The sequence below is a fragment of the Lissotriton helveticus genome, chromosome 7, assembly GCF_964261635.1.
Source record: "Lissotriton helveticus chromosome 7, aLisHel1.1, whole genome shotgun sequence".
Classification (NCBI taxonomy): Eukaryota; Metazoa; Chordata; class Amphibia; order Caudata; family Salamandridae; genus Lissotriton; species Lissotriton helveticus.
In genome coordinates this window covers 1758592154-1758615023 of record NC_136068.1, presented here as the reverse complement: position 1 = coordinate 1758615023, position 22870 = coordinate 1758592154, and the positions used below count along the sequence as shown (strand labels likewise).

General features: G+C 47.5%; 1 protein-coding gene across 2 annotated transcripts in view; it reads right to left on the bottom strand.

The window, feature by feature from the left end:
* Nucleotides 1-22870, bottom strand: part of LOC144770737 (uncharacterized) — a 214967-nt gene that overhangs the window by 63519 nt on the left and 128578 nt on the right. For both annotated transcript variants that reach the window (XM_078655478.1, XM_078655479.1), the window contains exons 13-14: nucleotides 5854-5996; nucleotides 3444-3535 (exon numbers count right to left, since the gene is read on the bottom strand). In XM_078655478.1, the coding sequence (XP_078511604.1) occupies nucleotides 3444-3535; nucleotides 5854-5996 (235 nt within the window). The remainder of the gene's footprint in view (nucleotides 1-3443; nucleotides 3536-5853; nucleotides 5997-22870) is intronic.

Below are 22870 nucleotides of genomic sequence, written 5' to 3'. Positions count from 1 at the left end.
CTAGCTGATAGCCTAGGACCGGCCTGGACAATCGGACACAGAGGAAAAGGAGTGTCAGAGGGTGCGGTAGTGAATAGGGCGAAAGGGAGGTGTCGGGCGGGCACAGGGTGTGATTCTCAGGGAAGAGCAGCGCAGATGGGGGGAGGTTTATTACCCATGCATAAGACAGAGAGCGGGGGTGACCACTGCCTGGGTGAGATGCTTGCGAGGGTGGGGAGCCATGCTAAGGATCGACAGCGTGCACAGAGTGGGTCTGGTCAAGGCATCTAAAATGGCTGCCGTGCACGACAAAAGTGTGGCATTTGAAAAAAGACAAGATGGCGCAGACAATGTTTTTCAACACTTCCTGATTTCCTTCGAATCGAACGTTAACAGACGTTGGGGCATATTACCAAAGTTAAGCGATATTTATCCCTAACGATGCATTGCAAAGATTTTTTTACCGTCAGAAATTATCGCACATAAACCTTGCTATTATCAAGGTTTATCGCAAATACGATAAAAAACGACCGCAATGCATTAATATCGCTGAAAACTCAGCGATATTCATGCATTACCGAGCTAATGCTCTTAGCCATGTTATCCACCTCCCATTGGATAACATGGCTAAGAACTGCTCAGGGCAGCTGTTACTTTTTGGAGATATTCGCGCTTATCTCGAATATTTCCAAAAGTTGATAATAGGAGATAGCGATGTTAGCGACTGTTTCCAGTCGCTAACATCTTGGCATGCCCACTTTGCATGTCATTAGTGATAAATATCACTCACATGCAAAGTGGGGCCCAAGATGGTCGCTATCTCCTACTAGCCGTCGCTAACTGGTGTTAGCAACAGCTAGGTAATACAGATATAATTTTATCTCCGCGAAGCGGAGCGCTGTTACAGATATATATCTTGTTTTTGAACGTTAATTTCTCAAAATGCACTGAAGCACATATATTGAGACCTAGCAAAGGCACATCGGGCTACCAGTCCCTAATATTTTACCAAGTTTCGTGCAAATCCATTCAGCCGTTCGATTATTATTATTATTTTATTTTTTTGCCCCGCGGGGCCCTTTTAAAACCTCCACATCAAACCTAGGGGGTCAGCGAGGATCTACTATGCCCCCTTATGGTCATTTGCCCCTTCGCTTTGGCCTCCTCTTGTCTCTCGATCCTACCGAGAGACAAGATGGCGGCCGCTACGTACTGTTTGGAATGTTTACAGACACCGGAGAGCCAATCAGCTTCGCTTCGCAAAGCTCCGTAACGCGAAAAGTACGCGAAGCGGTGCGCTGTTACAGATATATATCTTTTTTTGAACGTTAATTTCTCAAAATCCACTGAAGCACATATATTGAGACCTAGCAAAGGCACATCGGGCTACCAGTCCCTACAATTTTGCCAAGTTTCGTGCAAATCCATTCAGCCGTTCGAATATTATTATTATTATTTTTTTTTGCCCCGCGGGGCCCTTTTAAAACCTCCACATCAAACCTAGGGGGTCAGCGAGGATCTACTATTCCCCCTTATGGTCATTTGCCCCTTCGCTTTGGCCTCCTCTTGTCTCTCGATCTTACCGAGAGACAAGAGACAAGATGGCGGCCGCTACGGACTGTTTGGAATGTTGACAGACGCCGGAGAACCAATCAGCTTCGCTTCAAAAAGCTCCGTTGCGCGAAAAGTACGCGTCCTGGGACGCTGCCCGGTCCGCTGTTACAGATATATATCTTTTTTTAAACGTTAATTTCTCAAAATCCACTGGAGCACATATATTGAGACCTACAAAAGGCACATCGGGCTACCAGTCCCTACAATTTTGCCAAGTTTCGTGCAAATCCATTCAGCCGTTCGGGCTAAAAGTGAGGCCAACCGCCCTATGGAAAACTCAATGTTAAAAACACGTTTTGGGACCCCCCTTTTTTCTCGACCCCCCCTGGACGAAACCCCCCCCAATTTTCAGGGGCTGCTCAGAAACAAAATGTGCCATTTTCCTGAAAATTTCAGCCAATTCCGTCCACAAACGCCAAAGTTATTAGACATAGAATTTTCAAAAAACCCATAGAGAAAAAATCCTAACTATATATACCTACTTGCGACCGCCAGTAGGTAATATATACACACACACACATATATATATATATACACACACACACACATATATATATATATACACACACACACACATATATATATATATATATACACACACACACACACACACATATATATATATATACACACACACACACATATATATATATATACACACACACACACACATATATATATATATATATACACACACACACACATATATACATATACACACACACACACACATATATATATACACACACACACACATATATATACACACACACACACATATATATACACACACACACACATATATATACACACACATATACACACACACACACACACACACACATATATATATACTTAAAAAACCATAGGTTTCAGGCCTTACATAGTTATGGATTAGCATTTAAAAACCATTGAAACTGCTCCTATATAGTTAGTTGTACTAACTATATTTCGCGCACCCGCAATCCACTGCTGATGACGTCACATATTACATCATGGTCAGTGACTTCACTGATGACTACAGGTCTGTACGTGACTCCAGCTGACCAATCAGGATGACCATGAAAGGCGGAGCGACTGGGGGTATTCAAATGGACTGCTGCTATGTTGGGGTGAGAGCTGGCATTTGATAAAGGCAAAATGCCGAAACGCGTCATGCCCTTGCTGGAGTAATAAAGCCCTTTCTCACAGTACCCCATGGTGTTTCTCCGTTCTTTTCAACGAAAGGACCTTCCCTGATATATATATATATATAGCACATATATGATTGTGTTTCCAGGGTTCCGCGCATGGGCGGGAATATTCTCGTGCTTATGACTTTGATGAGGATCCCCTGGAAGAGAAGTGCAGAGTGCAAGCAAGAAAAAAAATACTAACACTTTTTCCTAATTTCCATGAACTGAAAGACACAAACATAGCAAAATCAAAGGGGATGATGGACAGAGTGTTGAACAATGCAAGCACTCACCCCCAGTCAACTGATGTGGGTTTAATCCATTATCATTCTTTAGCTCACTCCGCCACCCCAGTTCAGACATGGCCATATGCAAATCAGTCTGACCCTGTGCCTCATGAGAAAAGTCCAGCCTGAACTGCCAGAAACAAGCATCCTGACAAACATGGCGCAGCTGTGAGTGGGCACGTTTAGTGGCAAAATACAGATTCTACTTGCTTTTGACATACACTCTGCCTGCCATGTAAACAAAACATAAAAACAACACTGTAGGAAGTAACAAGCTTTGTTGTAGTCTATATTGCAGGGGTCTCCAACATTGAAAACTTTTACATAAACTTCTACAGATATGCATGGATATATAATGCTTCTTTTATCACACCAGCATGCAACATACCTGCTAATGCCTCTTGCGCAAAATATTTAACATCCACATCTTGGTCTTGTGTTAACCTCTCAAGCACAGGCTTCACTTCATTTTGCAAAGTACTAAAAGAAGGGTAATCAAAAGGGAGAAGTTTTCTTTAAACAAACGTCTACATTTGGTTCGTGGTCAACAGGAGTGCTTGAAAAACACTGTTCATAAACAATTTTGCTCACCTACACTAAGATATAGCTAGAGATTAACTTGCAAGAAAAAGTATAGCATGCTTGCAGCACATGGCTTAATATGCTGCAGAAGATTTAAATGGTGGTGCATGAACCTAGCTAGTAGGCATTGTCATTATCAGTAATCCACGCTGACTGTACCATACCATCCTGGCCAGCCACTATCTGATGATGGGTGTGAATTATTTTTTCTAAAATTGCACCCTGAAAAAAAATCGAAGGTATTATTGGAAAATGGTACTCTCCCTTTTTGGAACATTTCCAGTGAAGTGAAAACTCTAGGGTTGGCTATCAATGGTAAAGTCAAGGTTCGAAAAATCATAAAAATGTTACTGGATCAGCAGGTCTAATAACTTGAAATTCTACTCAACCTAACTGTAATGTAGTTGACCTCTGTCTCTGAAAGCCAAGCAAATGTGACAAGATAAGATTTAAAGGCATCTTTACTGCTCAATCTCTTTGTGAGCAATAAAGATGCCTTTAAATCTTATCGTTACATTTGCTCCGCTTTCAGAGACAGAGGTCAAAAGTCAGTTTGTCTTCTACTCTCCAGAAAGGCGGAGTAGGCCCTAAAATAGCTCTTCTGATTAAATCTGGCTCACTACAGCGAGTGAGCAAGAGGATTTTACTAGCCCTTTAAAGAATGTTCAGGGATAAACCGGTTAAAATAAAATTGAGTAGTACCTGGTCGTACTAGCTCAAAGGACCCAACAGAACCACTGACGCTCATCAGTGACAGGTTGTTTAGCAATAAGCAGGTTGTAAAAACCACCAGTTCATGCTTTTACTATCACAAGACACTCCTTAGAATTCTGTTCTATCTAATGTGGTGAATGCATCGATGCTATTGTGAATGGATCATAGTAACATCATTTACCCTGCAATCTCAGTTAGAATTCTGGTATTTCCACAAAAAGTGAAAAAACCTGTGGCCAGACTACTTATAGGAAGATTCTGTAAATTCCTCCATTAATAGGCACTCTAATCGCTTTGCCTGGCTGCCAATCACTAAATCAAACGTATATGCTTAACCTTAGTTCAGAAAGAACAATTTACTTCTGTTCTGTAACACTTTTTCTGGCTCGTACTGCAGATTTCCTATCTTTTGAATGTCCCCGATGCCAGTTCAGAGCTGGATTTTTTGTTGTTGTTTAATAGCAATTGCCCCTGCACTCTAGCAGGTGGCACTGTTGTACGCACACTAGCCCTGTAGTGTCCTAGAAGTAACAGTGAGGAGCTGCTCAGAGATGCCACCATTGGCGCCTGGGCCTATTCAAAAGGTATGGCTAATCTTGCAGGTAAAAATACCCATCAGAGGCAATCTAACTCCCCACCTTTTCTAGCAGCTGAATCCCATATGTTGCTCCTTGACATCTCAGATCCCTTCATCAAATTCAACACAACACAACAATTACTAGTTAAATGAATAAAAAAACGTTTTGGAAAAAGTAAATTAAAGGACTGCCCTGTGCTCAAAGAAAGCTGTGGAGATTGAAAAACAAACTGACCAACTGTCAATTTGCTGTGTTCTGGTGCTAATAGGTTAAATGACTGATTTGAAGTAAAAGTGAACATTTTCCTCAGTATGAAGCCTATGCAGAATTATTTTCCTTTTTAAGGTTGATAACAAAAATGGTTTAGTGAACATTTTTCTTTCGTACTACTCAAGATGCCATTGATGTGAGAATATCTGAAACTGGGGGTAAAAAATGTTCTTTCGTCTAATTTGAACAATTTTGAAAAGACCATACTTTATTCCAGCTGAAACCTATGTCCTAGTATTTAGTAATAGAAGACCTTGAGCATGCAAACAAACCACATTACTGAGATAGAGAGCTCACTGTAAGACAGGCATGATAGCTGGTATTCTATAGTAGAAGCTCTACTGAAAGTTTGCTTGCTCAATTATTCATGAATGAATAACTCTTCACACTGCCTAATGAGAAAGCTGTAACTGAGAAAAAGGGTGGTAAGCAAGCTCAAACTGTCCCTCATTCTCCCAACTCCTGCTATTATAATGCAGCTCAATTTAGGTTATAAACATTAAAAGCAGCAGAAATGAGTCCATTACAGTTGACCATACTCCAAAAATAGGTCTGACACAACAGACCTCTCTTGCCGAAGGCATGAAAGATTATTCACTGTGCCTGGATGAAAATATCAGTTAAAAAAGGTCTAATAATAAATCTACATTTCACCTGTGGTCAAGAGTTGGTCCAATTTTCTGCAGGGATTTGGCGACATTGAAGCGAACATTTGCAACAGCATCCCCAGCCATCCGTATAACTGTCGGAAGCATATGTTTAGTAGTGATGTCCTGCCCACACACTTCAGACAAAACCTGTAAATGGGCCCAAAGCAGTATTTCAAAAAATCATCCTGGCAAATTGTGTTACATTTCCGAAGAAATTATCAAAGATAAGTTCTTACAAAGTGCAACTCATGCTGTTTCCATGGACATTCATCAGGACGTAGAGAACTGTTTATAGCATCCTAGGCATCCTATGTGGGCATTGTAGAAGTTGAGTATGTGGATCCAGTACTCGAGAGTGAAGGCGAATGTAGAGGATGGAATGGGAGTTGCTTTAGAATTGTCATTCTTGCTCTAAATGGATCATCTGCAGCTCAGCTAGTAATTTATAATCCGAGGAGTAGTGTTAAATCTGACCACACACCCACAACCATCAAACTTTTTAAAGAAATGATTTTCCCCTTTTGAATGTTTTTTACAGTCTCTCAGGCACACCTACTTTTAGGACAATGGGGATGCGCGACGGCACGCCCCCCTACTCTTCACCGCCATCACCGGGGCCCAGAGTTTCTCATTTGTTTCTTTTTAAAACTGGGAAATGTGTGCAGCTTATGTACATTTGCAGCTTTAAAAAACAAAATTCACTAAGTAGCAAAGGCAAAACGTTTTATCTAAGTACACTTACCATCAATGGGGACTTCTCAGTAAGTTTCTTATATAAAGCACAATTAACCCTTTTGTGGTTGCTCACTTCCACTTTTTCTATTTTTTGGGGGATCAGCTGCTGATAATCTTGAACTCCAACACTGGGTACACTGCTATTCAGTCGAAACATGACGAAACAGATTGGCAGATGTAACTTTCCTATAAGGCCATTGTTGGAAAACGAGGCAGTATCTGTGAGGCCTGCACAAATAACAGGACTACATTTGTCCTTCACTGGGAACCAAACACCCTATTGTAGCGCTTGACTCTCAGAGGGTAGCTTTGCAGAGCAGTCTAAGGCTTACTCAAGGGAGGTGGCGTGGGCTTGTAAACACCATTTACAAGTACACATGAAATAACACACAAGAATTGATTGTCCAGTGTGAGAAAGTGCCATCTTTCTTGCATTGGTATGCCCCCACTTTTTTTCTGACTGCTGATGTGCTTTAACTGAGTGTGCCCTGGGCTCCTGCCAACCAGGCACCCAGGGCAGGTGTTCCTTCCCTAAAACTGTGTTACAACAAAAACCCAATTGACATCTCTAGCCACCTGTCAGCCCCTCGTAAATGGCACCCTAGGTACCTGGTGACCAGAAAAGACCCCGGAGGACTGCAGCACTTATTGTGCCACCCTCAGGGGTCCTGTACCCTGACACCCACACACTGCCTTTGCAGGCTGAGTGTCTAAGTACAGAACCAAACAAAGAGTCGACATGGCACACATCCATGTGTGCCAAGCCCAAAGAACCCACTACCCTGGCATACTTCAGTCACCCCTCTAGCTGGGTGCCCTATGCCAGAGGTGTGGGCAAAGGTGCATGAAGCTCCGTGCCCCTACAGTACCCAGGGCCATTCCTGGGCACTGTAAGTGCAGTGATGCCATTAAGAGTACATGGTGCTGGGAGGTTGTCATTACGAACTCCACAGCACCATAATGGCTACACTGAAGACTGCCAAGTTTGGTATTAAACTTCTCAGCACATTAAACCCACACTGATGCCAGTGTGGGATTTAATGTAAAATGCACCAGAGGGCATCTTAGAGATGCCCCCTGAAAACCTAATCTACAGTCCATGCCTGGGCTGAGTGGCTGCAGCAGCTGCCACACAGCAGACATGTTGCTGGACCCCTGGGTGGAGAGCCCTCCCCGCTCTCCTGGGCCTGCAACCATGCACATCCTGGGCGAGGTGCTAGGTCTCCTCCCCCAGGATGGGCAGGGGGAAGCTTCAAAGGCATAGCGCCTCTGTAAGCTTCTCCAGACGATTTGCTGTACCCAGCAGCTGGCCCCCACCAGTCCTGACCCCCACTCTGGTGGGAAGACTGGCGGGAAAAACTACGTCAGGAAGGCGGGGGGGGGGGCGGGGGTGGCAGCCTGTGCTAACCCCACCCCTCGGGTGGGGGAGACGAGGTGAAGCACGACCCCGGGCTCCGGCCATCTTGAAAATGGGGAGCCCTGCCCAATCACAGCTAGGCTCCTGCCCCCCTCCTACAGTAGAGGAGTAGGCTAGGGGGTGTACCCACCCCAGGAGAGGGACCTATTGGTCCCTGTCCTTGCCCTACCTGTAACGCCCCTAAATTCAGCCTTAACTTCGGGCCCGGAGTTGGGGTCCTGGGCCCCTGGACAATTCTTCACGGGGAGCGCGACGGCGGTCCCAGACTTAAGCCTTTGCATCGGGCCTGGATTTAGGGTCACGGACCCTTGAAGAATATTCATGGGGAGTGCGACAGAGCTCCCTGGCTCATCTTCACCCGCAATGGGGATGCGTGACGGCACGCCCCCCCTACTCTTCACCGCCATCACCGGGGCCCAGATTTGGGAGTCCCGGGCCCCCAAACTTTCTTCGAGGGGGCGCAGCGGTGCTCCCACTTCACCGTGTCACAGGGTGGGCTCCTGGCACTCCTCCGGGCAACTTCACGACGTCGCGCTCCCTGACTTTTCTTCTGGGGGCATAGTTGAGACGAGCGGCGTAGCCCCACGCGCTTAGTCTTCGCTCCAATTAGAGGTCAAAGGTCGCCTACCTTCTGAAGGGCACATCTTGGCCCCCAGGCGGCCAATTTTCCCATCTTGGCCTCTTCTCGCTCCTGGTGGAGCACCCCAGCCACTGGGAGCATTTTCTTTCGCCCTCTTGGTCTCCAGGGGGGTAAACTAAGCAGGGAGCCGTCTTCACTGGCTCCCTGCGCCAGCCTTTCGCCTGGCTATCCTCCTGGGCCTATCTTCTCCGTGGGCAGTGGCCCAGGCTTCTGCTTACTGGTCCTGGACTCCCCTTTTGGCGCAAGTCAGGGTCCTGGGACAGTCTGGAGATTTTTTCCTTCCAACTGCCCATGGCGCCAGGTTCCAGCACCAGCCTTCCTCAGCCAACCACACCCCAGAGAGCTCCTCTTCCTGGACAAGCTCTTTTAAAAGAATTTGGAGGGGGCTGGCAGGAAGGCTCTCCTTGCCCCATCAGGAAGCGACACATCACCTCTCTGCCCCTGCTCCCTCCTTCCTGCCCAGGCCTCTGGGTTAGTTCAAAATTGCATCGTCCAGGGGTCTCATGCCACATGGTCTCTGAAAAGCCCCATCCCCCCTTGCAGCCTTCTCTCCAGAGCAGCTTTATACCAGGTTACAGATGCTGATGGATTAACCTGTAGCTCCACCCACCTTCTCTCGCTCTTGAAGAGGAAACCTTCACCCCTGGAATGTTTGCCTTGAAGGGCTAGTCCTCTGATGATACAGCTTGGGGCGGAAGGTCATTAAGCAAGCCTGGCAGGATCAGCCCCAGTCAGAGGAATATGACATTTCTGGATGACCCATAAGCAGTACAGTTATGGTTTTGGTCTCGCAGAACACTTATTTTCACTCAAGTTACTGTGTACGTCGGTGCGTGTCTGGAATTTGTAGGCCATAGGTAAGTGAAACTATCCCATGTGATCCCCATCCTCATATGAGAATAAAGGAGTGGTCCTTCAGTGAAAACAGTAAATGACACTGACTTTCCCGTACATGTTTCTTCCCATTGTACAAAGCCTATTCCAAGACACCACCCAGCTCTGCATAATTCCTGCCTCACCATTCAATTTGTACCTGCGCCTGGGCTGCGCACACCAGGAATGTCCCCTGTGCAGCCTTCACACTCTTGCACACGCATGTAACCACATGTCTACATGTAACCAGCCTGGTGCCCCTTACTCCGGCTGCAGCGCAGTGGCCTACACTCACCAGGGGAACATCAGTAAAATCCACATGGCCTCTTTCATAAAGACTTCACTGTGGGTGAGTCCCAACTTATGAGGCTCTCCCACAGTAAAAGCTCAACAATTAGGAGTTAAAAAAGCGAAATATCTGGGCGGCGCAGATGGTCAGAACCACCTTCTAACAGCCATAGTACAAGGTCCACAGAAAAACAACTGTGGAATGGAAAGTTAAATGCCATTTGTGGACTGCAGGGCCTTTTGTGCCATCCACTACGGTGGCAGAGAAAACATGGCTTTAGGCCTACGCAGAGTAGCTTGACAGTGCAGGAAACAGGTTCTTTTTTTTGGGGGGAGCGGGGTGTCCTCCACTTTTTGCCCCCTTTTTAGCTACTGGATGCTGGTTTTCAACTCTGACAGTGCAGAAGCCTGCTAACCAGACCTCAGTGCCAGTGCGTTTTCCTTAAAACAAGGTGCTTATAGGAATGTGCCCCTTTTTGACATTGCCACCCCAGCCTTTATTCCTAGTATGTGATGACATTTTGCACTGGGTTCCTTCTATCCAGGTCCAGAGTGCCAGATCTTGTTCCCTAAACTGTACAATTGTTCCCCCAACTGGCAATACAGTTAGCACCTCCTGTAAGTATGTACCACTAGAACCTAGAGCAAGGGAGCTAAAGAGGATCCCTAAGGGCTGCAGCATGCATTGTGCCACCCTAGGGTACCCCCCTCAGCACCAACAACATGTAAACCGCCACTGCAGGCTGAGTGCCATGGTGCAGATAATAAAAAGTAAAGACATGACATGGCACATGCCATATAGGGAAGACACCCCCACAGTAGGCCTTACAGCCCTACGACAGGGTGGGCTATACTAAATGTGTGGACATATCTGATTGATCAGATATGCCCCAGCGATATCTAAGTCGGTTCTTAGATATTACAAGTGAACAGGGAAGCCAAACAAGCTCCCCAGCTACACAATGGCTTCACTTAAACTAGAGGTTTGGTATCAAGCATCTCGTATGAATATGCCCACACTGATGGATTTAGTAATGCATGCACCTAGAGGTCACCTTAGCGTTGCGCTCTGAAAACCTACTGACTATTAGTGCTCTGGCTGACTGGTGTAGACCAGCCTGCCACCACAGACCGATTACTGATCCCCTGAAGTTGGGAGCCAGCACTCTCTGAGGGCAGAAACAATGTTGGCTCCTGCTGTCACCGTCTCCAAACTGGATGGCTAAGTGATCAGCATATCAAGGCAGGGTGTCAAAGGCCTCTGCCGCATTCAATATGTGACCAAAGGCTTTCCTATACAGGAGAAATGCCTCGCCCTGGGCCCATTTGGCACCACGACAGGTGGGAAAATGAACTAATCAGGAGGCTTGCCCCCACCAGGCTAGTAAAAAAAAGCAAAAGGAACAAGCATTTGCAATGCAATCGGTCTCGCATTTACAAGAGTTTGAGATATTGGCATTGTAAATGCCAAAGCCTTTTACTAATGTTTTATTTTTTCAAACATAAAGGAAAGGCATTGGGATTTACAATGTAATTAGCTTAAAGTATCGCAAATGAGAGATCTATTGCATTGCAAATGCTTGTTCTTTTCTTCTAGCAGGACAATTAATTTTCTAGTAGAATACAACACAAAATCTGGGAAAAATTCTATAGGAAGAATTTCTGCTATTTTCTCCATAAATGTCCACTATTCCAGAAGAATCCGTTTATGTTTGAGAATTACAAAATCGTTGTTCGCATCTGTGGCATCCTGAGTTTCCTCTTTTTTTATGACGATCTCTTCTGGAGAGTCCTTGAGTTGTGGCTCAAGTGGCCGGTGTGGAACGGGAAGTACAAGATGGTCATCACTAATGAGTGCTTTTCCACCATCCCCATGTGTCCACGCAAAGAAGGGAGAGGGGTTAATACTATTGCTCAATTTTTTTGTTGCACCCCTTACTGGAAAGGAACCTTCTTAGAATCTGACCTTGATGGCACAACGCCCTAGCAATACACTTTGAAAACACCAACGTGTACTTTACTGGCAACAAAACGCTCTCCAGAATGTACCATCGAAAATTCCGAAATCAGAAAAGTGCCTTAAATGAGTCGGATCCGTGCGTTAAGTGAAAAAAAAAGTAAACACCTTAGTGAAGCGCTACTTGGGAAAAAAGCTGTGTTATCCTTCTCAAATACACTGCAACAGTGAGCGCAGAGATTCATTACTATGGGTTGTGGTGTCATTTCTGTGGAGAATATGAGTGTTTCACTTAGCGCCATTTCCCTTTGTTGGTGCAAGCGACCGCGCGCTGTCACAGGCAGCACCTCCTCCTCACTTTATTCTTTAGATTGGATTGAAAGCTGTTCTACTGTTAATCGAGGAAGGATTAAATTGCCTCTTGTTTGAAGCACAATATGCTAAATTTGCTTAAGCAAAGGGAGGCTCGCGCAGGGGGCATATCTTGTTTGAGAATGCGAGGGAGTGGAGTTTGGGGGTGTCCAAGCAGGCAAAGAAGTGTACCCAAGACAAAAGGAACAAACATGTCACACCCCAATAAAAATACCTTTTGGCCGTCCACTACGTAGCGATGCCAATTTCACTAGCAGCGCATTAAACGCTGAACGGAAAGCAAACAGATTCCTTATTAAAAGTCCTCATTAGTCACAAAGATGGCTTTGGCATGTCGAAATGACGGAAAGCAAACACATTCCTAATTAGAAGTCCTCATACGTCACAAAGATGACGTCGGCCTGTCGAAATGGGCCGTAGTAAGAGGACAAGGCGGGAACAAGTAAGCCCAATTAACAATCATGCGCCAGCGTTTTAACATAAACGCTGACGGAAGCCAATCAAAAAGAAAGGGGTGGCTTAAAGCAGACTTCTCGAATTGTATTGATTCCAAAGGCCCTCGCATGGCTAGACCTAATAAATGATGGATGCAACACTGACCAATGCAAATATTCACCCCCAGACACAAGGATCTGGGTTTAATCTATCTTTTCGCCTAACACGCCACCTCAGATTGGGCCCAGCCATATGTAAAACAATCTTGACCCTGCTCCTCATGGTAACAGTATAGCCCGAACTGCTAAGCCGGGTCATGCCTGGACAAGAAACAAGCACCCTGGGAACAGTTTGAGAGCATCAACCCATATCAGCCAGGCAAGCTTGAATCTCCTTTCATCTGTTGAAACCATCTTAGTTCCTTGTTCAGACAGACCACATGCCTCCGAGTGCCAAACAGGTATGACCTCAACTTCTTCAGGGTCCAGGCTTCCCTGTATATGACACTCCTACGCTGTTCTCTAGGGAGTAGTCTTCTGCTTATAAAAGCAACAGGTTGGTCATGTCCCTCTTCATTTCTTTGGGCTAGGACTGCACCTAGCCCATATTCAGAGGCATCTGTCTGCAGAATTAACTGCTTGTAGTAGTCTGGAGCTTTTAGGAATGGGACAGAGCCCATTGCATCCTTCAGAGTGTCAAAATGTTTTTGACAGCTCATTGTCCAGTTATCTTTCTTTGGCATAGTTTTGTAGGTAGGTTCCGTGAGGGGACACTATGGACCCACAGCCTTTTACAAACCTCCTATACCACCCAGTCAAGCCAGGGAATGTTGGAGCTACCAAGTCCAGAATTGATTGGATCTTGGGTTGGAGTGGCTGAACTTTGCCTTCACCTACCAGGTGCCCCAAGTACACAACATTTCCCTCTCCTATCTGGCACTTAATTGCCTTGATAGGGAGCCCTGCACATCTCAGAATCTCAAGGACCTTCCCATGGTGGATCAGGTGGAGCTATATGCAGCAATATCATCTAGATAAGCAGCACTATATGAATCCAAACCAGCAAGGAATTGGATCACCAACCTTTGGAAGGTGGCAGGGGCATGGTTTAATCCAAAGAGCATGACAGTAAACTAGAAGTGACCACTTGGGGTGGAGAATGCTGATTTTTCTATTGCTCCAGGGGTCAAACCTATCTGTCAGTACCCAGATGTGAGATCAAAGGTACAGAGATATTTGGCTGCCCCTAACCTGTTAATCAGTTCATCTGCTCTAGAGATTGGGTGTGTGTGTGAGAAACTGCCTCTTTCTGCATGGTTAACCCACACTTTTTGCCTGGTTTTGATGTGGTTACAATTGTAGTTCACCTAGTGCCTGCCATCCAGGTATCCAGTGCCAGTGCTTGTTCCCTAAATACACAACCCCAATTGGCACTTCTACTCCCTGTAAGTCTCTAGTAAGTGGTACCCTGGGCAGCTGGGAGCTGACGAGGGTCCCCTGGGATCTCCCCCCACCCCCTCCCCCTCCCTCACTGGGACCATGCAAATGCCCTTGCAGCTTGCATGCCCCTGTGACGGAGAAAACATCAGAGTCAATATGACATCATGCCTAGGTGCCATGCCAGCCAGCACTGCCTGAAGGCATGTGTACATCACCCCTCTAGCAGGCCTCACAGCCATAAGGCAGTGTGCACTATACCACAGGTGAGGGCATATCTGCATCAGAAGGTACGCCCCTACAATATTGGGGTCCGTTCCTTAACATTGTATGTGCCAGTGAAGCCGTAGACAGTACATGGGCTGGAAACTAGACAACTCTAGTGCCACAGCACCATGATGGCCTCACTGAACACAGCAGTGGTTGGTAACAAACTACTCCTCCTTAAAAAAATCTACACAGATGCAAGTGTGGGATTTATTGTACCATTTACCCAGGGGGTACCTCAGTGGTGCCCCCTGAAAACCTACCAACCGTGGCGTGGTCTCTGATTGGCTATAGGCAGCCAGCCACCACCAAACATGTTTATAGACCCCATGCTCTTGGAGACCAGAAACAAAGCACATCCTGGGCAGATGTGTTACACCTCCTCCTCCAGAATGAGCTAGTGTTCGAAGGGAGAAGTTTCAAAGGCCTGCTGTCTTTTTAATGCGACCTTCCGCCTCTGCTGCTAGCAGCAGATGGCATCCCCTGGTTTACACCTCCACTTTGGGCGGGAATATTCAGGAGAATAGGAGGTGTGCCCACCTCTGCCAACTCATCCCCTAAGGTGGGGGGGAGGCGAGCTGATGCACATGGAGCAGTTTCTTAACTGTAACTCCAGTTCTGTAGTAGGGGTATCTCTGTTATAGTCATAATCTGTGAATAGTCCCGCCCATGTGCGGTGACCCCGGAGCAATCAAAATAGCCTCTTAAGTCTTCTTCTTCTGCAGTCCTGCATAGACACATAAGAGAAAATAAAAGACAAATAATGCAGTCTGACATTAACAAGGCTACATTGGCCAGCACTTCATCCTGAAGTGAAAAGGATAGTCAAATAATATCATTTACACATTTTACAGAGTTTCACCACACATATAGAAACTCCCCTTCACAAAAATCCTTTGCATGATGAGAGGAAGGGTTGAACAGACAAGCCTCATAGGCTGCCATTATGTGCCTGGAAAAGGGATACGTGCCTTTAAGGAACCCTATAGAGACCCTCTGTATCTCATGATGCACAGCCAAAGGCAAGTTACTTTCAGTTCTTTTTGAAGGTCTCTTGAAGCCAGGCCTGTAGCATCCAGGAAAAAAAGGTTTACTTCCACCGGGGAGGAGGGTGGGTCGCTTATGACTATAACAGAGATACCCCTACTACAGAATTACAGTTCAGTCAGGACTGGCCTTGACACCTCCAACAGTCCATATATAGGTGGATTGTGTCCTGTATACAACTATGCTACCAGAAGGCTAACAAGACTCTAGGGGGTAAGCCTAAGGCTCATTCAACTAGAGGCAAAGCTGTTACTACGGCTTTGCTACGAAACGTTCCCATTGCAGACATCTGTAAGGCGGCTACGTGGAAGTCTGTCCACACATTTGCTAAGCATTACTGCCTGGATTCTGATGCCAAGACATATGCGCAAGTTGGGGAGGCTTCTCTGAGGAATTTATTTGCTTAGTAAGGATTTTTTCTTTAGTTTACTTCCACTGCTAGATTTGGTTTTGGGATGGGCTTGCCATTCTATTCACAGATTATGACTATACACAGAGATCCCCTACTACAGAAGGAGTAGTTTCTTATCTGTAACTCCAGTTCACAAACAAATGATCTGACCTACGAATGTCCTTGGGCTTATCCAAGTAAAGTTTCAACACCCGCCTCACATCCAATGAATGAAGGGACCTCTCTGCTGGAGAGGAGGGGTGTTGAAAAAACATCGGTAATGTGATCGTCTGGTTGACATGAAAATCAGATATCACCTTAGGGAGAAATTTAAGGTGAGTCCTCATGACAACCTTGGAAGCATGAAATACTGTATAGGGCTCTTGGCAGCACAAAGCCTGAATCTCACTCACCCTGCGCGCTGATGTTATAGCCACAAGGAAAGCCGCCTTCCAGGACAAATGCTGTAGAGAAGCCTTATGAGTAGGCTTAAAAGGCTCCTTCGTCAACCTGGACAGCACCACATTCAGCTACCATGAAGGGGAAGGACGCCTAATGGGGGGAAACACCTTCTTCAAACCCTCCAAAAATTCTTTAATTACAGGTATCTGGAAAAAGGATGTTTGTGAAGAGCATTGCCTATACGCAGTTAATGCTGCGAGGTGAACCTTAATAGAATGGAAATTAAGGCCAGATTGAGCTAAATGCAAGAGGTATGAAAGGATAACATGTTCCTTGCAGGAGGTAAGGTCAGCGTTCTTGGATGTGCACCAAATGCAGAACCTCTTCCATTTGTCGGCATAGGAAGTACTGGTGGATTGTCTTTTAGCCTCCTTAAGTATCTCCATACAGTTGTCAGGCAAGTTCAAGTGTCCATATTGTACTATCTCAAGAGCCATGCCGCCAAACTCAACGATGAAAGTTTGGGGTGCACCATCTGCCCCCCGAACTTAGAAGGTCTGGCCGACATGAAAGCCGCAGATGAGGTTGGAGAGACCGGTGGAGCAGGTCCATGAACCACCACGGTCAAGGCCACTCCGGAGCAATGAGGAACATTCGTGCTCTGGATTGAGACAGCTTGATGAGCACTGCCGGAATCAGTGGAATGGGTGGAAAAGCGGAATGGGTGGAAAAGCGTACAGAAAGCTGTTCGACCAGCTGATCCATAGCGCATTCCCCAGAGTCCCCGGTTGGTAAAACCTGGAGGAGAAGTCTCGGCATTTACTGTTTTCGGCGGTAGCGAACAGATCTAGGTCTGGAGGGCCCCATCTTTCGAAGAGGTTTCCTAGCACCTCGTCGTTTAGAACCCACTTGTGGTTGTCCTGAACGAGCCTGCTGAGTGCGTCCGCCTGAGCATTCTGCACACCTTGTAGATGGGTAGCCGTTATTGTCAGTCCACAGGCTAGCAGCCAGTGCCAGATCGCCTGCGCTTCCTGAGACAGTGTGCGCAATCTCGAGCCTCCCTGCTTGTTGAGGTAATACATCGTGGTCGTATTGTCCGTCTGTACAAGCAGGGAGTTGGTCTGGAAGGACGCATGAAAGGCCTTCAGTGCCAAGTGAACAGCTCTGAGTTCCAGAAAATTGATACGGTACGTGGACTTCGCCTGGGACCACGATCCTTAGATCTGCAGATGGTCCGAATGAGCTCCCCAGCCTTGGAGAGAAGCATCTGTCACAATGGTCTGTATTGGAATGTCCTTGTGGAATGGAACCCCCTTGAGGAGATTCTCTGCTGAACACCACCACTTCAGTGACTGCTAGGCGAGCTCGGACAGTGTGATCTTGTCCTCCCAGCTCCCTCGTTTCTGGTCCCACTGATCCACCAGACATTCCTGCATCGGTCTCATGTGGAGGCATGCATGTGGTGTAAGGAAGATGCAAGAAGCCATTGACCCGAGGAGAGACGACATCCTTCATTGATGAAACGGACATAAGAGTCTGAGCCTTCCAAAGGATCGATAAGTGTCGCTCCTCCAAAGGACACACGCTTGCTCTGAGAGTATTGATGGAGGCTCCCAAGTACTGCAGACACTGAACAGGAGTCAGAACAGACTTGGACATATTGATGTGTAGACCCAGTTGGCTTAACAGACAGCCGTCCTGTTGAAATGCAATTGTGCTTCCTGGAAGGTGGAGGCTTTGATCAGCCAGTCGTCCAGGTACGGGTAGACAAACACCTTGTGCTTTCTCAGGTGCGCCGTCACCACTGCCATCCATTTCGAAAAAGTCCTGGGTGCAGACTTCAGACCAAACGGAAGTACGGTGTACTGATAGTGGCTGTGCCAACTAGGAAGTGTAGGAACTTCCGAAGTTTCTGTGCAATGGGTACATGGAAGTACGCATCCTGCAGATCTATTGCGCAAAGCCAGTCTCCTCGATGCAGCGGAGGATAAATCTGGTGCAAGGACAACATGCGAAACTTCTCCCTGCGGATCCACTTGTTTGCTTGACGCAAATTCAGAATGGGCCTGAACTCGTTCTTGTCCTTTTTGCGCACCAGAAAGAACCAGGAGTATAGACCCTATCCCCTTTGAGACAGAGGGACGTCTTCTATCGCCCTTTTTCTTAATAAGGCATCGGCCTCCGCTTGGAGCTCGCGCAGCTGGTACTGAGAGCGAACCGGTGGAATAGCTGGAGGAGGGCTGACAAAAGGAAGACTGTATCCATTGCAAACAATATTCAGCACCCACTTGTCCAGAGTTATTTTTCTCCCCTCTGCCAGGTAAGTGGGTAACAGACGAGGGGGAAGTAATCCCTCAGGGCTTCGACCCAGCTAGGCCCTTATTTCCCGATGAGGTCTGCTAACCGCCTCTGCCCCTCTGACGCTTCTGGAAGGGCTGCCTCTGATATTGTTGTTGTTGTTGCTGCTGCTGCTGCTGCTGTTGGCCAGCTTGGCGACCATGCCCTCGCTAGAATCGTTGGGAGGAGTAGCGCCTCTGGAAGGGGCGGAAAGACTTCTGCTGGTCCTTTGGTTTCTCCAACCCGACCGCCTTCAGCGTCTCAACTTCTGCCTTAATGCGGGCCATCTCCTCATCTGCATGAGTCCCGAAGAGGGTAGTGCCTGAAAAGGGCAAGTTGGCAATATGCTGCTGCGCCTCCGGCTTAAGAGAGGTAAGGCGCAACCAGGCGTGGCGTCTCAAGTTTACTCCATGGCAGTACCCGTGAGCAGCCAGGAGAGAGGCATGCGCAACCGCGCTGATGACTTGGTTGGAAACCACCATGCCCTCATTCAAGATTTCCTGAAAATTATCCCTTCTTTCCCTCGGGAGGAGCTCAATGAATTGTTGCAGGGACTCCCACAAGGAGCGGTCATACTGACCCAGCAGTGCTGATGAACTCGCAGTTTTCATAGAAGTGGCTGCCGTATTGCAGACCTTTCTCCCTGACGAATCCATTTGATGGCTCTCCTTGTCCGGAGGGACCGTTGACGAAGGAGCAGTAGAGTGTTGCTTCATTACCACTGTAACAATAACCGAATCCGGGGCAGGATCTGTTCTCAGGAACGCCGGATCCGAATCCGGGGGCATGTACTTCTTCTGAAGCCGGGATGGGGCCGACTTCACCCAGGCCGGCGTCAGGAACAGCTCCATGGCCGGTTCCTCCAACTCTGGCACCAAAGGCAGCAAAGGGCGAGATAGGTGCTTACGCTGAAGCGTTTCAGAGATGACAGAGGTGGAAGGGGTAGGCACCATCAGTGCTATCCCCAACTTCGCAGCTCCCCTCAACAGAACGTCCTGAAACATCACAATGTCTTCCACTGGCGACAACCTCGTTGGAGGAGAGTCAGACAAAGTAGGCGAATACCTCCTGTCACTGGAAGAGTCCGTGTATCTGGTATGCCTGGACCGCAACCTCTCTCTACGACGACTATGTTGTGACCTGGTTGAAGATCTACGCTCACTGCGAGAGCGATGCCTCCCCCGTGATCGTGACCTCGGTTTCCCGGGTCTCGCCGGACCCACCGGCACCGGCTGTTGCGGAATAAGAGGTGGCTGAGCCGAAATCAAAGGCCTCGGTTGTAGAGACTGAGGAGGAGGAGGAGGCGGTGGAGGAGGAGGAGGAGGAGGTGGAGGAAGCGTAGGAGGAGGAGGTAGTTGTTGTTGTGGAGGAATAGGTGTCCTAGGTCTTGAGGGCAAGTAGGTCCTCGAGTAATCAGAGTCCGGAGATCTAAGTACTCTCCTCTTCTTGCGAGCAGGCCTCGGAGAGGATGCTCTGGAGGTAGACTCTCTTGAGGAGGAACGCGGGCGCTGCCGCAACCGGGAGCTCTGATGAAGAGACGCTCACCACACTAGACCCCGTCCAGGAAGTGACTTCCTCTTCGACATCGACTTTTCCTTCCTCGACGTTGATCTCCTCGACGTGGCTCTCCTCGACGTGGCTCTCCCGAAAGATCGACGTTGATCTTCTTGACGTCGATCTTCATCTCCTCGACGTCTATCTTTGTGTCGACGTTAAAGGCAAACGGCGGTGTCGCCTCGGCGGCGAGTGCCTGCCTCTCCGTGACTCAGCACGACAACGATAGTGTGTCGACACCGGTGAAGTCCTCGACGTCTACCTCGTCCGAGGTCTCGACGTCATACCCCTCGACGGCGAACGTCGACCCAGAGCCCTGGGTCGCTGGGGAACAGATGGTAGTCATACCTCTCGACACCGACGTCAAAGCCCTCGACGTCGACGGGACCGGTGCAGTTTCCGGGCCTGTTATTGACTGGGGAGCCCCCCAGAGGCCGATGCACGGGTAGAGGATGAAGATAGAGTCCCTCCATGCCCAGCGGCCCCACCTGCTTCCTGAAGTCTCCTCTGCTCCAGGCCTTGGAGACGAATCTTCTCCCTGTCATGCAGGGTCCTCCTGCAGAAAGAATGGCAAATATCACAGGAGTCAAGTACATGAGTAGCAGGCAGACAGACTATGCACACTCTGTGGGGGTCTGCCCTGGCCTTCTTCCTACCACACTCAGGGCACTTGTCGAATAAAGCTGGCCTTTCGACAAGATAGAGGTGGTAAAACTGGTCAAAAAAGACAGCAACTGGAAGAGGAAGACCCCAGACGACGAGTGAAACAATTCTCACTGAAAAATATTTTAAAAATTAAGATATACCCAGAAAGGTAGAGCTCAATGCTCCAGGGTTCTGCCAGCAGGAGCCGAGTAAAAGAACTGAAAGTAACTAGCCTTTGGCTGTGCATCATGGGATACCGAGGGTCTCTAGAGGGTTCTTTAAAGGCACGGTATTCCTTTTCCAGACACATAATGGCAGCCTATGAGGCTGGTCTGTCCAACCCTTCCTCTCTATCATGCAAAGGATTTTTGTGAAGGGGAGTTTCTATGTGTAGTGAAACGCTGTAAAATGTGTAAAATATAATGATATTTGGCTATCCTTTTCACTTCAGGATGAAGTGCTGGCCAATGTAGCCTTGTTAATGTCAGGCTGCATTATCTGTCTTTTATTTTCTCTTTAGTGTCTATGCAGGACTGCAGAAGAAGACGACTTAAGAGACTATTTTGATTGCTCCGGGGTCCCCGCACATGGGCGTGACTATTCACAGATTCCCTACTACAGAACTTTCAGTCCCCGTCATCTTGAAGATGGGGGGACCCCTCCAATCAGGGCTAGGTCGATGTCCCCTCCCACAGGAAGATGGCATAATGGAGGGTGTAGTCACTCCAGGTTAGGTGCCCAATGGCCCTACCTGTTACTACCCTAAAACGCCCCATAATCTAGTATTTAGGTGGCTTCCGCAGACACAAACTAGATCTATGACGACGTAAGACGACCACCCTGCCGAGAAGGAGGAAGAGGACAACTGCCTTGGCCCCAGCCTACCAGCCTGTCTACAGCTTCTACGAACCTGCGACCATTCTTGCAGCCGGCGACCTCTGAAACCCTGGGAGGACTGCGGCCTTCTTAAAAAAGACTCCTATCTCTCATGTACAGTGGACCTGTCCAAAAGAAACTGACTCAAAGCCCTGGTGAGCTGAGTCAACGGTGCCCCTACATCTCCACTTAATTCTGATGTCATTGGTCTCCATCCTGCAACCTCCGGTATCACGCCTGCAGCCTGTTTGGCAAAATAAGAAACCCTATTGAACCAAAGTGGGTGCCCGACACAAATTTTGCATCCTGCACCCATCCGCCACTGTGCCACTGGTGGTGGTCTATGTTTGGCGCTGCTTTGTGCCCCCCTGTGCTTTTGCTAAAACCCAAAGCTGGACTCCTGCAACCAATTTACCTACCTGCAAGCAGTGTGGCGCCAGGAACCCCCAGTCTCCATTGGAAAGCATTGAGCCGAACTCAGACTTTGACCTCTGCACCCCCCCACCCCCTTGTGCCTCTGGTGGTGCAGTTTTATTACTCAACTGACCCTGGCCCTGGCCCTTTGCTGACCTATGGTCCTGAAGACAGGAATTGTAAGTGCCTTTAATCGCAATGTTTTCCCCATAGGATAACATTGAACCGTTCCAAAAAGTTTTTAAGTGTCAATTTTCCAAAGTGAAATGTAATTTTATTTAAAAAAGTACCTACCTGATTGCGTAGATATTGGTCTTAAAATAAAATACAAACAACATTTTTCTACAATTGGTCTGGATCTCCTTCTTGAGTCGTATGTCCATTATTGGTCAATGGTTTGAAATAAATGTCTTACATTCCTCCGTGTTAGGCCTGAAGCAGCTCGCCCACAGTATCACTAATGCACAAGTTACTTACCTTCGGTAACGATATATCTGTAAGAAACAGTAGTTAGTATTAGATGCTTTACCTTAGAATATCCCCAGGCATCAGTCTGGATCCGGAAACGTTTGCGTAGCAATTACCCCTGCCCGTCACTAGGCGTCGTCTGCGGCTCCGCGTCCGTCGTCGGCACCGGGATGACGTCGCCGGAGTACTTAGACGCCGCCCTCGCGCGCTGACGTCAGTTCTTTTTACACAGCTTTTCCGCACCAGAAACGCAAACCCATGATAAAAACCAACACTGGTGCCATAAAACTAGGGCCCTGAAAGGGATGACCTTAACGCTAGATATCGTTCGCAGAACAGGGAGGATGGGTGGGGCGGTAAGGAATCTAATACGAACTACTGTTTCTTACAGATATATCGTTACCGAAGGTAACTAACTTGTGCATCTGAAATAAACAGGTTAGTATTAGATTCCTTACCTTAGAATA